At 34.3% G+C, this 17,313-nt stretch overlaps 1 protein-coding gene across 6 annotated transcripts in view; it reads right to left on the bottom strand.

The window, feature by feature from the left end:
- Positions 1-1,609: 1,609 nt before the first annotated feature.
- The window catches only part of LOC139685644 (NAD kinase-like), a 243,241-nt gene continuing 227,537 nt past the window's right edge, over positions 1,610-17,313 (bottom strand). For 5 of the 6 annotated variants that reach the window (XM_071582598.1, XM_071582595.1, XM_071582596.1 and 2 more), the window contains 2 exons: positions 10,108-10,363; positions 1,610-9,285 (listed from right to left, as the gene is read on the bottom strand). In XM_071582598.1, coding sequence (XP_071438699.1) covers positions 10,159-10,363 — 205 coding nt within the window. In that variant the 3' untranslated portion in view covers positions 1,610-9,285; positions 10,108-10,158. Of the gene's footprint in view, positions 9,286-10,107; positions 10,364-17,313 lie in introns of those variants that run through there. The other variant, XM_071582599.1, reaches the window with a different exon arrangement.

The following is a 17,313-nucleotide window of genomic DNA, read 5'->3' as shown; positions in this document are numbered from 1 at the left end:
CTGGTTGAAAGGGGTATTATGATGGGAAGCATGTTTAGGGATGGGGAGACCAGCGGACGGGGAGGAGGGATTGCACGAGGCGCGGTGGTTATTAATCCTATATATATATAGGATTATATATATATATATATATATATATATATATATATATATATATATATATAGGATTATATATATATATATATATATATATATATATGCATCCGCCCGGCAAGTGGAAAGATCCGAGGTTCGAGTCCCGGTCAAGGAAATATTTTTACTCTTGTGATCCGTTCGATTCCGCCTTCCCCACCTTTATTGTGTTCGTCCTTTATATGTGTTCCTATCCCTTTTCCTTATATCTGTTTCTGTATATATGAGTATTTATTCGCCGTTTGGCGGGATTTCGTGTTTGAATGTGTATTTGGCCAATGTGGCTCATCTCTTTCTTCTGGCTATGCGTGCCACGAAACGCACTGTTCCTTTCCTGTATGATGTTGTATGAATTCTAAACCACTCTCCTTTCCTCTTGTGTATTGTCTATTTCTCCTTTGGTGGGTGGAACAGTCCCCTGACGCCATCTCTTGGCTAAAGAATCGGGGCGCTTGGCGACATATTAGACCCACGGATCTCAGGGTAAATTACGTTTCCTCGATAGCTCAAGTGGTTAAGAGCATCCGCCCGGCAAGTGGAAAGATCCGAGGTTCGAGTCCCGGTCAAGGAAATATTTTTACTCTTGTGATCCGTTCGATTCCGCCTTCCCCACCTTTATTGTGTTCGTCCTTTATATGTGTTCCTATCCCTTTTCCTTATATCTGTTTCTGTATATATGAGTATTTATTCGCCGTTTGGCGGGATTTCGTGTTTGAATGTGTATTTGGCCAATGTGGCTCATCTCTTTCTTCTGGCTATGCGTGCCACGAAACGCACTGTTCCTTTCCTGTATGATGTTGTATGAATTCTAAACCACTCTCCTTTCCTCTTGTGTATTGTCTATTTCTCCTTTGGTGGGTGGAACAGTCCCCTGACGCCATCTCTTGGCTAAAGAATCGGGGCGCTTGGCGACATATTAGACCCACGGATCTCAGGGTAAATTACGTTTCCTCGATAGCTCAAGTGGTTAAGAGCATCCGCCCGGCAAGTGGAAAGATCCAAGGTTCGAGTCCCGGTCAAGGAAATATTTTTACTCTTGTGATCCGTTCGATTCCGCCTTCCCCACCTTTATTGTGTTCGTCCTTTATATGTGTTCCTATCCCTTTTCCTTATATCTGTTTCTGTATATATGAGTATTTATTCGCCGTTTGGCGGGATTTCGTGTTTGAATATATATATATATATATATATATATATATATATATATATATATATATATATATATATATATATATATATATATAAAATATATGTATTATATGTATACATATATAGAAATATATATGTATATATATGTATATGTATATATATGTGTATGTATATATATATATATATATATATATATATATATATATTTTTTTTCAGGATTTAATTATACAGGCTATTACTTCATACACATTCACCACCTAAAAGACACCTATACATAGTATTCAAAATGTTTCATCCAGGATAAAATGACAGAAAGAAGACATTAATATATTCTGAATAAAAAGATATAATTCCAAATAGTAATAAATACACTAATCCCACAAAATACAATACATGACATAAATGTTTTTCTGGGTTTCATTTCAACAGAAAAAGTTTTACTTTGCATAATTAGATAAACAAAAGTGATGAACAAAATGTTTTCTACCAACTCCAACCTTCATATGCACAGCAATTAGTCATTGAATTATTTAAACATTCACTTTATCCTTGACTACAATATAAAAATAATTCTATAATAACTAGCATATGCTCGACTTTAATAATAGTATAATATTAAATAAAAGCCAAATACCCTCACCTGGCAATATAAAAATGAAGAGCTTAAAGTATTAGCAATCCATCAACAAAAATATTTGTAAAAAAATTCTCAGTAGATTCAGTACAATACTTTTCTCATTATAAAAACAAAACAAAATAATAGCGCACCTATCATCTTAAAGAAAATGTACATACTTACAGTTAAATACAAATGATACATTATCATCTAGTTCATTTTTAAATAAAATGAACTTAACCAAGAATTATCCAGGAAACATAATTTATTTGAACATTCAGATTCCATAAATGATTGGAATGCAGATGAGAAAAAGATTTTTTCAGATTCGATAATTTAGTAATTAATTATAACCTATACATTGTATCATATTACTGTAAATCCAGTTTACAATGTTACTCATTGTTACTTTGAAATAAAATATCAAAATGGGTATAAAACATGATTTCCAAAGGAGAACAGAGACTAATTTTAAGTACAAAAATATGTCATGAAAAGTGCTTTCGGTTTTATTGTACAGGCTATTTCCATAGGTAAATTGCACCAGATGGTAACTGGCAAATATGAATGTTTAACATTATAGATATATGTTTTTATTTAATTCATGTACATGGTAAAATTACTTCACACTCAGTAAGAATTTTCCATCTAAAACAATTACACCATGAGACTATTTAGTTAAGAAATTTTTTATTTTTTATTAGATGAAATATTTTATATGCTGCTTCATTAATTCAGGACTGTCACAAAATTCTAATAGTGGTGTGACTATATAAATTGCGTATTAATGTGAAATTGCCTAGGGGTGCTAAACCAGACATCCATCAAAAAATTGTTTTGGCTAAAATGCATCATAAGTCACCTCAGGGAATGTTTTTAAAACTAGGAATTCTTTTGATTGACTCATAGGTTTTAAATTCATTAACCATTATGAAAACCAAACGAATTCAAATTCTATGATTTAATTCATAATAACAAAAGGAACAATGGACAATTGTAGTTTCTGCTGTTATTACTGATATATGAAATTTCAATTAAGTAAAGCTTGAATCCATTAAGTTCATTTTATTAAATTGTTTAACTGAACACTGCATAGTTAGCACAAGCAAAAATGTGCAATCAATATGAAGAGATCCCGGGCTCACTTTAGGAACCCAAGTTTTCTAATACTGTAAATAACTAAAGTTTGTAAGGAAGAAATTTGTAACCACTCAGGACTTGTATTGAAAGCAGTTTTATCCTTCATAGTGCTATATTGTACCAATAGCAAATGCTAAAAGTGGTGCATTAAGTGTTGGCTCCATCGACATGTTCCTATGTTCTTACATTCTAATAACTTGTAATAATAGTTGTCACTCTTGATGTATTGGCATTACTTGTCACATTTACTATCTTTACTCATTTTAGGCCATTAATCCATTAATAAATTAAATGTAACAGAAGATTATACGAATTTCGAACCCACTCATATTCATTATTTTTTTAAATAAATTAAAAGACAATATTTTTTCATCATGATTAATGTTTAAGCTTAAAGTTTAAGCAATTATTGCTTGAAAAATGTTTTTTGAATCTCTGGGATTGAATTTAAGTAAATTTGTTCAGTGTCATTCAAAACATCTACTATTGTCTGAAGTGTAAAATATATTTCAAAGAGACCGACAATTTTGGAAATTTAGAAATTTTGTTATTCAACTAATTATTCACCTAATATGAGAATACCAAAAGTTTGATGAAAAATTAGTCAAAAGAAAAAAAAATACCAATGCCTCTAATGCCAATCCAAGGCTGTGAAGTGTAATTTCCTAACATTCGAAACACATACTTGCATAAAATTTGGATGTAAATTCATATGCTTCACCAAGACTGGCTGCAAGAATAAAACCTGCCTGAGCCTCGAAGAATACAGATTAGAACTGAATCTGAATCAGAGTCATACTTGTATGTACTGTGAATATCCTCAAAATTGAAATTATGACAAAAATAAAATTAATATAAATATTAACATTTTATTGTTTCTCCAAATAGTATAACTTCCTTTCTTTAATAACAGTTTAAAATCTCTACACAATTAAATTCTCTACATAGGCAATACTAGTTATATCACTAGTATCAATCATCACTTGCCCTGATACTAATGGCTTTGTTCTCACCTCAAGTGGTCCATTAAAGAAAAATTAAGTGTGTCCCTTAAATTTGAAGGATTCAAAATTGTGACACCCAAGTCGATAAGCAGATGGGTTACACCCCATGTTGAGCATTCATATTATTTTGTTTAATGACAGACAATCTATAACTAGTACTTTCCAAAAGGAAATTCACTTCGTATATTATATTTTGAAGAGATTCGTACCAAGTAAATGACTGAAAATGTGATGATTAATGGGGATTAATAATTGTCCATAGGTGTAAGACTGGTCAAATTCTATAGCTTTCCTGCACAAATTAATATATTTTTCAATGGAACCAAAATATTATAAATACAAGTCAAGGTTTAAATGAAGATCTCGTAAGTTCAGCTGTAAATCTACTTCATTAGAAAGGGGTTATCAATGAATTCATGAATTAAGTTAATAAGTTATTTTTTGTATTACACAATGGTTCAAGCTCATTCATGGCTTCTCTTTTCTAATTGGCCACCTACCTGATAGCCAGTATTATAGTAAGTACATGTAGTATTTCATGACATATTTATTGCATTTCTTCCTAAAAAAATTGTTTAAAAATCATTTTGTTCCAAACATGTATTTCTGGTAATTACAATATGTTGAACTCATAAGTGCTGGTACAATAATGTCGGCCCTGCCATGAAATGAAAAGCTATGATTGTATTTAAAACATATACTGATCACATACATCCTTACCATTTCACCCACAGAATTTAAAGAACTATGATGTCCTCATGCATCAATAGCACTTCTTTATCAACTAGTTCAGTTTGAATGCTCCACAAGTAGCTGATCCAATCTAAAGCCAATGAAAACTTTATATGGTTTGGAGTCTAAGGAGCTTACATAGTTTCATCCAGAGCCATTTCCAGACACTCTATTACAACGAAACAACTAAACAATGGGAAATTTATTCTGCTGAGACAAAATCTATAAAGTCAAGTGCATATTGTTTATAATCGATTAGAAATCATGAAAAACGGCCAAATTTTCAAAGAAAATAGAATCCAATTATTACCAGCAACATTTAATATATATCTCAGACTTGATATTTATCTTACAATTTATGAACCATTGAGGCCATAAACATTGTCTATAACCAGGAAGATAAATGAATTTTGGATGATAATTAGAATCAAAGAGAACAACAGTAATAAATAAATGTACTCCCTCTCTAAAAATGGCTGCAGAATGAATAACTTAAGCTGAAAAACCGCCTTTCATCTCCCTTATGCCATTTAGCCAGATAGCTTTAATATAATGATTTCTCATGTAACCAACCCATGCTGATTTTCTCTCTTATAACATCCTCATCCTGAATATTATTTTGAAGCATCATTTTTGTAAAATCATCTTTAATATACCTTTAAGCAAATAAAATATTTTTGTCACATCAAACTAAGCATTGATGTTAATGTTGGTTGAAAAAAATCTATGAACCTGCTACCTTTTTAACTTTTCTGGCTGAAAACGGAGAGCATCTTATTTGATTATTGATTCCAATTGACCCAAAAATTTGCTCTAGGTATATTGTACATTTCTAATCACACTGCAGTCTCAATTAACATTTGAATCCTTATTGGAGATAAATCCTTATTCTCCTTAACCTTATTCAATCATCATTGTACAATGACATCCATAGCTTCAGACTATGAATGATGCAGATTCACATTTTATGAAGTATTACAGGGAATGAAAGGGACATTAGACTCATTATCTGACTAATCAGAAGAAAAGCTTGTGATTCGGAAGCGGCATTGTAAAATGTAAATTTATGATCCCGGAGAACTTCAACCAGGTATTACATATTTCAAATAACTAAAATGTTATGCAATAGTAAACTTCATACCATATCAGTTATAGAAAATGTGGTTGACGGATTGACTTTGTTGTACTGTATTATGTTCCTATGGAGTGCACTGTGAAAAAAGAGTTCAGCTGCATTCACAAATATCAGCTGATGATTGGAAATGAGAGTGACCCACAAGGAAGGCAAAACCAGGTATCTGGTCTAAGCCACTGACTATAACTTCATGTGATCAATTTCTAGCACAGTCGCCATCTGATTGCCTACATTATTCAGTACTTAATTAGAATAATTAAAAAATAGTACCAGTCCATCAAAGATAAGATGATGATTTTAAGTAAATTTTCAAATTTCACTACCATTGATAAACAATGGTAAACAATTTAACTATCAACTCCAAATATAGATTCAATCTAGTCCAAAAATATTCTCCACTCGACTTTTCTAGAGATTTTGATGATCAAACCAAAACGTTGAAGAAAAATAATGCAATTTACCTATAGACTTAATTAATTACACTGTCAACAACTGAATACACTTTCCAGTGGTATAGAGGGTGAATATATGCTAGAAATTTTATTGATAAGGCCTGGATTATAGTATCTCTACACATAAATTTGAATATGTTCATATGCAAGCATATTCTTAAACAAATTTTACAAAAGCACCACTTACTTTGTCACAGAAAATAGTGTTTCTTTTGCAGTCTAAATATATGACAACTATATCTACAACAAATGCCATTGCAATTGTAAATACCAGTAGTGTTCATTTTTTAGTTGAATACAGATTACATAGACCTCATTTGATCTAAAAACTGTAAAATTTATAAAAGTTGTATTTTTTTACAAACTATGACTGAACTCCAGCATATTAGTACAGTAGACAACCCCAAATCTTTATTATTTGAGTCTAGAGAGTTTTCAAGTACTTGGAAATCTCCCAACAACATTGTAGAGCATGACAATTACCAAGTTAACCCAGAGCAGTAAAACAACTACAAAAGAGAAATAGAAAAAACACGGAGGAGAATGCCATGCCACCTGGGATTAGCAATGAGCTAATTTTTCATACAAACTCAATAGATTTGCCATTTTTTTAATGATGATTCTCAATGATGAGGGTAAACTATTCATTTCCATGTAGGAATCATTTGAATCATGGAGGCTAAAGCATATTTTCATGGTATTTCATGATATTTATCACTATTTTTTTAATTGTTTCACTCAAATGCTGATAAATGATATCAATAAATAGTAACTCCAATGTATAATGGTAACTATGTGATTCTTGGGAGGACTATTTGTTTCAATTTCATATCAGGTTTTCCAAATAAATAAAAATAGAAATAAATTCCAAGAATGTATTTGAAATGAACTTATGAAAAATGTAACAAATATTTTTCCTTGTCTTACATAAGGATTGCATTAATAATATTAAGCCTTTGAGTACCAATGTCGCTGTTAGCAAATACTGACCACTATTTCCCAGAAGTGCCACCACCACTCCAAGTGACTTATTTCTCTCTGGCTATGAATGTATATAACAATTGATTAATTCATATGCTTATACTTCATTCTCTTTTAATAAACCTGATTACATATAGCATGTTTTAACTTGTATAATTGTCTGCAAATTATTATGAATAATTATATTTCTGCAGGCATTTTTCATAAATTTTACATTTCTTGGCCAAATAGCCTGGAAATTTTTGCACCAAATTTAGCAACTATACATGGCAATCATTAAGTTAATACTATTGAAACAAACACATTTCTCCTCCAAATTACTATTCTTTTTCACAATAAATACTCATAATTGGCACCAATGAAAATATACTATGAAAATTATTTCTCACTGCTACTTGAGTACTATATTCCAAAATAAACTCGAAAGGTGCACCAAATCAATGAGCAAACATAAAATATTCATATGGGTAACCCTGAATTCCTTTTTCTAAAGGAAACTAGCGGTTTCCTCTTTTAAATCCCTATTAACCTCCCTTGCCCACAAAAAATACATTCTCCTTTGGTTCAAGCTTGAGACTTGGCACATAAAAATGTCATCGATTCCGTGAACTTCCTCATGACCAATATTTAATCATATGCATTAGCAGAGAAAACGCCTCACATTTCTTATTTCTATCCTCCTTTGTAGCTTTGTAACTGCTTTAGGTCAGAATAGTAATGGGTAAAAGTAACTATTGTTTGGGCTCAAAAATATTTAAGAGAGTTTGTTATGTAAAATGAAGTAATCATAAAAAATCATACCATAAAAAAACTTATCCAAGTTACACCTCTTGGTGAATGGTAAACAAAAAATTTCAGACAGTATGTTTCCTCCTCAGAGGATTGCTTAAGATGGACATAGACCAGACTTGGAGTTGTCTACTACTTATGTTATGAAGAAAATGGTCCCTATCAATTGATAATTTTCACATCAGTCTCATCACTCACAGAGGATGAGTAACTGGTGACAATCATGGTGCAAGTGAACAAATGGGCATAAATATTACAAACATAACCAATACAACCACCTATCTCATCCTCAAAACTAATGTTAGGCAATTACTACCACACCTCTGAACCCACATTGACAACTGCCAATAACCTACTATTCCCACATCAATTCACACTAAGGGTTAGATTCACCCAACATCATTTTTCACCAACCATGCTGAAGCATTTAGTAAATTATATTCTTTCAGATGGCAGTGGTTGCTGCATCATTTTGATCAGAATATAATGGGTAAAATTAAAAGTTTCATAAGAACAATTTATGCAACAGCCCATTTTTAATAGCAGCTTGCTAAATTGTCTGCAGATGTTTAACTGAGCATTCTTTCATTTCGAGTACTAAAAGCAAAGGGAAGACAATTACCGTTGAAGAATTTCAAACACTACTAAACTTAACATGCTCACATTGTGATGAAACTTTTCTAAAATTAGAGACTTTACATAAATTAGCAGAGAGCCATGGCCCAAATAAAAGTAAAAAAATGTAATGACCAAACTTTTTAAAAACAGAATTAAAAACAAATCATTTCAACAATGAGAGACAATAGTTAACCACGTAACTGAGTACTCAACAATTAGCCATTTTTAAAATATGATACAAAAATGGATGAGCTTCCACACTCTAAAAGTTATACCAGAAATTACCCTCTGAAGCTCACCATTGATTTTCAATTTTTTGGAATTCACCCAGTGGTCCACATTAAAATTTTTTCAACTTAATTCTCCTTTGACAAGGGATTGTGGGAATGAGAAAAACAGAGTATCAAAGCCGATACATGGTCAGTTAGCTTGGAGAGGAATTACAACTTTATGATTGAATTCAGTCAATAAATCTGTCAGGATATCCTGCATTCTCATTCTTCAGCAAAACACTCACAAGGGAAATCCAGGCAATACCTGTAATTAAGAGCATTTCACTATCTCATGAAACTCATCTTTTACAACCTCAGTGTTAAACAATGGCTTGAAAAATTAACCTCTGTGATTTATTAGTTATTCACACTTTGCAAATGCACTCCATGATAGCATGTAGCGTACAATAAAATATCACAATTAAATAAGTTTTCATTTGACATATATAGAACTAATGAATGAAAATCGATGAAATAAATTTTCAGTTAATCCACCAAATTTTTAGAGTTGCTTCTCACTTCTATCCTTAGAATTTTAATTCACAGAGTACAAATACAAAAAAAGAGAAAATGGCCTAACTTATGCAGTACTTTTGACCAACTAATTGAGATGAAATGACAATGTTTTAATATACTTAAACCATGGAATAATATAAGAAAATTCATTACTTTTGATAAGATTCCATTGTTTTTGCCATATAGTCCCCATTTTGTGGAAAAAATACTTGAAAAGGAAGGAGACATTATGAGAAATCATTAGAATAATTTTATTTACCTCAAATTGCAATCAATTGAACTTGAAACTGAATTGAACAGTTCACATTTTGAAGGCCTCATGAAAAAAATATTGGCAACTTGACTTAGTTACCTTCTTTACACAAGTGATAATGAAATAAAACCAATTTCAAATCCTCACCACTCTTTCAAATTATTCATCTGGGTAAAGATTACTGGTGGAAATATCTTAACCAATTCTCTGTATCCAATAAAGGTACTTATAATTTAATGCAATGTAAAACCATAATTTGAGCAATAAAGAAAAATAAAAAACAAGAATATTCTTGTGCAAGAATAATACAAGTCTTACTTCACACCCTGTTTGTCTTCAGCTCCCTCATTTTAAATCCTCAGCATACGCCTAGCTATCCAGTTGATCAGTGTGCTCTAGTGAATCCAATGTATCATTGGAGCTGGAATGTGTCAAATCTGACAGCTCATCCAGATGCTTTTGCCTCTTTCGCACATTCCAATGCAGGCACTCAGCAAGGGAATCAAACCAGTCAGAGATTTGATCCTGGGCACAAATGGATGGCACTGGATATATGGATGTAGTGACTCTCAGGCTATAGGTGATGAATTCGCAAAGATATATCTTAGTCAGTATAGCAAGAGATGGTCAAGGATATAATATAATATGCATATAAAATAACATAATCATTATTTCTCTCAAAAAATGTGAGCTGCTTACTTAATTTGAGGCAAAATTATTCAAAAATGATTACAATTATTATCAATTTGGACTTTTTTGAGGTTTGCCATTAATGAAAATGGGTGAAAACTATTAATAGCAAAACAATTACTACTCAAATGCATTAATTCTGTTCAGTATTTATTTTATTTGAGCAAAAGAACTCAAGATATTGTGAATAAAATTTACATGCCAGCTTTTATTATTATACTATTCATGAGTGTATTTTTACCTCACCAAGTAGGCAATGAAATCCAATCTTGAATTAAAATATTACTTTTTAACATTGAAAACCATCACATATTAATCCATCAAAGAGATTGTTTTGAAATAGAATAACATTAAAATAACTAATTACCATACCACAGCTAAATGGGTTTTAGCCCTTTATCATTACCATATGCAAATATTAAGTTAAGAAAAGAGGTCCTGGAAAACCAAAGCATTTAAAACCCAACAAATTGTCAACCATGCACCAAAAATAAAATAACTTTTTCATTTTAAGCTACTTAATGAACCTCCACTTGCAACAGATATATACACTCAAAGATAAATAGCAACAGAGTAGGGAAATTCTAATGCTATGCATTCTCAAAATTAAATTAATCCCAAGCAACAGGTCATGCAAGCAAACAAACGGATGACTACCCAAGCAAAACATTCACACAAACATTCAAAAGATTTTCTTGCAAAAATAATAATCAAAGTCAAAGGAACAGATCCTCTGCCACAACCTTCATAACAACATAGGGGATTTTTCCAAAAAGGATTCTATAAAGAGTATTAGTTTTAAAGAAAGAAGAATACAGATTGGTTCAACCAAAAAAACATAACACATTTGTTGAGAAGAGAAAGTGATAAAACTTGGAAACACCACACAAAACTTACAATGAGAGAACTGAGTTTTTCTTCTACCTATCAGGATAAAAATTACTCTGCACCAGCAGCAACTTTATTTCTTAAAACAAAGTTTTGTACCAATCAGTTAAATTTAATGGGGCTGAAAATTTTCATTGGAGGCTTATGTGACATTTTAGTTGGGAAATGGATGAAATGCAACAATTTTTCTTGAATTAGGTAAAGAGTACTTGCAAATACGAGGGAGGTTCAATCAGTACCTGTGTTTGACTACAAAGGGCATTCCTGAGGGAAGTTTATGTTATCATCGTGTGCTACCATCTATCAAACGACGGTCAAACAAATTTCAGACTGATTTAAAGGTTATTTTGGATTTGGCAGCCATTCGAGTAAGACGTGTTTCTTGATTTTCGCTAAGATGGAAAAAGAGCAGTATCGTTCGGTAATTCGCTTTTTGTTTTTGGATGGGAGGAAATGCGAGGAGATAAAAGCAAAGTTGGATGCTTTTTATGGGAACACTTCGCAATCTATGACCACAGAGATATTGGTTCAACGAATTTAAACGTGGGCGAACATCTGTTTATGACGAGGAGCGACCAGGACGCCCGGCAGATGTGGTTACCGAGGAAATCATTCAAAAAGTCCACGCCATGATTCTTGCTGATTGACGAACGAAAGTGCGCGAAGTAGCAGAGGCCGTGAGTGGGTCGACCGGAACGGCAATTAATATTTTACATGATAAGTTGGCAATGAAAAAATTGTCGGCCCGATGGGTGCCGCGATTGCTCACGGTGGACAACAAGCTGATCCGGCTGTCAACTTTGAAGCAGTGTTTGCAGCAATTTAAGTGAGATCTGACGGTGTTTCTGCGTCGAGTTATCACTGTTGATGAAACCTGGATTCATCATTACACACCAGAAACTAAGAACAATCAAAACAATGAATTTCTCCCGGTGAATCTGCTCCAAAGAAGGCGAAGATGGTCCGATCGGCCGGAAAGGTCATCTGAATCATCGGAAACGTGGGCGAACATCTGTTTATGACGAGGAGCGACCAGGACGCCCGGCAGATGTGGTTACCGAGGAAATCATTCAAAAAGTCCACGCCATGATTCTTGCTGATTGACGAACGAAAGTGCGCGAAGTAGCAGAGGCCGTGAGTGGGTCGACCGGAACGGCAATTAATATTTTACATGATAAGTTGGCAATGAAAAAATTGTCGGCCCGATGGGTGCCGCGATTGCTCACGGTGGACAACAAGCTGATCCGGCTGTCAACTTTGAAGCAGTGTTTGCAGCAATTTAAGTGAGATCTGACGGTGTTTCTGCGTCGAGTTATCACTGTTGATGAAACCTGGATTCATCATTACACACCAGAAACTAAGAACAATCAAAACAATGAATTTCTCCCGGTGAATCTGCTCCAAAGAAGGCGAAGATGGTCCGATCGGCCGGAAAGGTCATGGCGACGGTTTTTTGGGATGCAAATGGCGTCATCCTCATGGATTTTTTTAGAAAAATGAAGAACGATCACTGGGAAATATTACAGTGAGTTATTGGACCGCTTTGACAAAAAATTGAAGGAGACACGGCCGCATTTGGCGAAAAAGAAGTGCTGTTTCATCATGATAAGGCACCAGCACATTCATCGTGAGTTGTCGCCGCCAAACTGCATGAACTACGTTATGAATTGCTGCCGCACCCCCCGTATTCACTCGATCTGGCTCCCTGCGACTTTTTCTTATTCCCTAACATGAAGAAATGGCTCGCAGAAAAATTGTTTAGCTCAAACGAGGAAGTTATCGCCGAGACAGAGGCGTATTTTGGAGAGTTCGACAAATCATATTTTTTGGAGGGGTTAAAAAAATGGCCTGTTGGGAGAAGTGCATCTTTCTAAAAGGAGACTATGTTGAAAAATAAAAAAAATGGTTCCTTCATTTCTAACATGGGTACTTATTGAACCACCCTCGTAGCTCCAGTATGTTACATAAAAATGGTACTACCTTTTGAAGGTCTTTTGGCATTCAAAAGGCAATTCCATACTTACATGTGTGCATGTATTCTAGAAGTCCTAAAGTTAAGTTTAAGTTAAATTATGTGAGCACAACTAGGTAAATCATTGAATGCATGGCTACATCATTCAAATATTTGAGAGGGTAGGATTCTTTGTATGCAAGTGCTATCAAATTCATTCAAATGAAAGGGGGTGGCAGACTGGTTCACATTGTGTACAGGAAACTAATCCACGTGGACCTACCAATTAAATGGGAGGGATAACACCATCCAGCACAGATGACAGGTGTGTTATTACACTTTCCTTCACCCAGCAAAAAGAAACATCCGACCCAGAGGGGCTAAAGGGGGAGTTAAAGCACCTGAAGATGACCTTCCTAAGGAATACACACAGACAATGCTGAAACAACTTGGCACTTGGGCCTTGGGGAGGTCCTATCCAAATGAAAAGAAAAGAGGGAAATCCAATCACCAGAACCTGCCTCCCATGTCTCTGAATTATATCCATTTGCCAACGTCAAAGGAAGATACAAATGCTCCTTTCTTCTGCCAAAAGATAAGATGGGGATGAAGATCCCAGGAACCTACTAGATCCTAGCCAATATAAAAAGCACATGTTGGAGAGAGGGAACAATACATTGAAAAGTGGCTGAAAGAACATGAGAGATGTATTAGACTCTTCCACCCGGAAAAACTGGCATTGGCAGAAACACTGTCTTCCCATGGGCCATCAGACTGACTTAGCAAGCATGGAACTCCTCCTCAGTGCAAACGGCTCCTGTGAACATGTTGTGGAGGAAGTTGTGGAACCAACATTTGGAAACCAACTCACTAGATAGAGGCAATGGCTGGCCAAAAAATAAACCTTGGAATCCAGTAGTCAAGAAACTTGAAGAAATATTGGCTGATTGATTGGATCGGAAAATTGTAACTCACCAAATCAATCAGAGCACATCTGACTCTTTCCAGCCATTATAAATGCAAGCCAACAGCTTTTCTGGCTTAGAAATTTCATTCCTAAGTTAATGGCAGAGTAAGCCATTGAAATATTGATATTCTTCAATTCTACCTAGTGTGAAACCTAAGAAATCTTTGTGAATGGTGTTCACTGGGAAAGCTTTAAATCCTAAATAAATTCATTATGGTGTTGTTAAGTAAGTACCCATGTAGGTAAGGTATTTGATCCATATCCAACCAACTATTTCAAGAACTAAAATTATAAATTCCCATCAATTGCTTTTACTTGAATAATGTTTGATTGCTATTAGAGAAATAGTATCTGAAGCTTTCTTGAAAATCAATAAAAATGCACCACATCATCATATTCAAATTTTGAACATAAATTTGCATAAGTTGATGAGATATATGAGAATAGAACTCTCTCTCAATATTTAAAACAACCTCTGCCACCAGTTTTGCTTACATTTCACTTTTTCTGGTGGCATCTTTTATCCCATGTATTTCTAGCATAAAGCCATTAATTACGAACTTATAAACTCAATCTGAGTATTGGCTCTTAAAACATAAGGCAGGCAAACCATTTAACCACATGGTAGGCAAAATGTTTGTAACAAGAAAAGTTAATATGAGTGGGATGGGAATCCTGCCTTCATGATATTCACTTGAACATCAAGAATTTATTTAAAAACTACCAACTAAGCAAAACTCTACACTAATGGAAAAGATAAAATGGGCAGCTATAAAAGAGTGTATTCATTAATAAGCACCAAATACTTTATTTAAAAGTGAACAGTTATCACTTTTTATACTTGATAACATTGTTTTACTTAGATATCATTGCTTTTAAATTTGATCATGCACATATTTCTTTTAAATGCAATAAGTTTTAAGATTTAAAAATTCTTCAAAATTAAAAAACTGCTTCAGTGGTGCAAAATTAAGAGATATCTGGAAGTGGATCACGAGAAATACTATGAAGCACTTGGTTTATTCAACAGCTCTGCATTTTTTAAATTTCATCTGTTGTAGAGCAAAGGGTGCACCATTGGAAACAGCAATGCTTCATGTGGAAAATAACTACACATTTCAAAGGAGTGCTGGGTGAAAGCTGGATACTCATGATTAGATACACATATGATATCACTGAAAAATTTATTTTACAGGGTCCATACAATAAGTATCGTGACTGGTTCGCTGTAGCCTCAGCAGAGCGGTGGATGGGGGTCCAACTGGCCGGCTCAGTAGAGGGCTCCCCCACCACTCAGGCACACTTAAGTTCAGTCACCTCTGGGCATGGGTTGAGACAGGAGGTGAATTTTTGTGACATGTGATTGTTTGTGGTGTCGTCGCGCCAGCATGGAGCGCACCGTCGAGCAACGCTACGCTGTAAAGTTTTGTGTTAAACTCGGGAAATCCCCATCGGAGACCCTTGAACTCATTCAACAGGCTTATGCGGATGTTGCCTTAAGCCGCACAAGAGTTTTTGATTGGTACAAAATGTTTAAGGAAGGCAGGTAGCTCGTTGAAGATGAGCACTACGTTGGATGTCTGACAACCGCTCGAACCGATGCTCAGGTGGCCAATGTGAAAAACGTTTTGGACTCTGACAGGTATTTAACCATCTCCCTTATCAGTGAGGAGACCAACCTTTCAGTTGGAACCGTCCACACCATTGTAAAACAGAATCTTGCGATGAGGAAAGTGTGCGGAAAGCTGCTGCCAAAAGTCTTGAGCGAGGAACAAAAACTGTTGTGGGTGGAAATTTCACAAGAAATTTTGGACGGCATCCAGGAAGATGAAGATTTTCTCGACAACGTTATTACCTCAAAGGATATCGGTTTGACTCCATTGAGGCGGTTCAAGCGGCGACAACAAAGGCTCTCAACAGTATTCCGGAAACCGACTTCCAGCCGGTTTTTGACAAGTGGCAGATGCACCAAACTAAGAGTGAATCCATGCAGGAGGAATGTATTTTGAAGATTATTAAGTAATTGTAATGATAACTGCAACAAATTTTGATGTTTGGAACTAGTCCCAATACTTATTGTACGGACCCTGTAAAATCTTTATTGAGTTTTAAGTAGGGGTTGACAAAAGGTTTTACCGCCATTTGATTTCACATACTATTTACATAATGCCTTCATGAGCAGAAATGTTATTCTAATTTACTGTTAAAAGTTTTCATTTAAGTAGCATAGGTTTAATCAGCATACATGAACTGGCAAAAGAGTAAATTGGCCAGACAAGAGTGATTGATTTGAAACTTAGTGAAAATATTTGATGAAAATTTCAAATTAATTCATTACTGAAACACAGGTTTACATCTGTCTACACAAAAGCGTGGGATCCTGTTAAACAATATGTAGCCCACACATAATCTACTTCTATGGTAATTTATTCCAGGAATTCAAACATTTGATTAATAGGTTCATACACAAATTAATCAAGCAAGGCCTACAAAAAAAGGAAAGACCACAAATACTTAATGGCTGAAAAGTAAATATTGAAGCAGAAACTATAGAAAAATTACTGTGGACTTTTATTAATCCTGAAAATGAAGTTTAAAAATATAGATGCCCCTCATTACACACAATTCCAATTCACATGTATTTTTTGTAGAGCAATTGTTAAAATCAAAATTAAAATTCCATACAATTGTAAATGTATGATCTGTGGAATTAGAGAAATTTAATCCACTTTTTGAATGATTGCTCGGGCCCAATAGGAATAATATTTATAGTTAAAGAGCATTGCTGATAATGATATAGGCTAGAGTACAATAAAAAATATTAAGATGAACTGTGTAATGTGAGGGATACCTGTATAGGCTATGAACTGGGGTGAGCACAGGCACATGGAAAAATGTGAGGGGGATTGGGATGGTGCGGAGGCTAACATATAGGCTCCTCACTGGGAGGGCCCGGGTTCAAATCCTGGAGATGGCAGATATTTTCAGCGGTATGCCAATCCCTACTTGAGAAGCTTTGTGGAGGGCT

The sequence above is a fragment of the Hetaerina americana genome, unplaced genomic scaffold (assembly GCF_022747635.1).
Source record: "Hetaerina americana unplaced genomic scaffold, ioHetAmer1.1.p SCAF_12, whole genome shotgun sequence".
Classification (NCBI taxonomy): Eukaryota; Metazoa; Arthropoda; class Insecta; order Odonata; family Calopterygidae; genus Hetaerina; species Hetaerina americana.
This window is presented reverse-complemented; position numbering and strand designations above follow the sequence as displayed.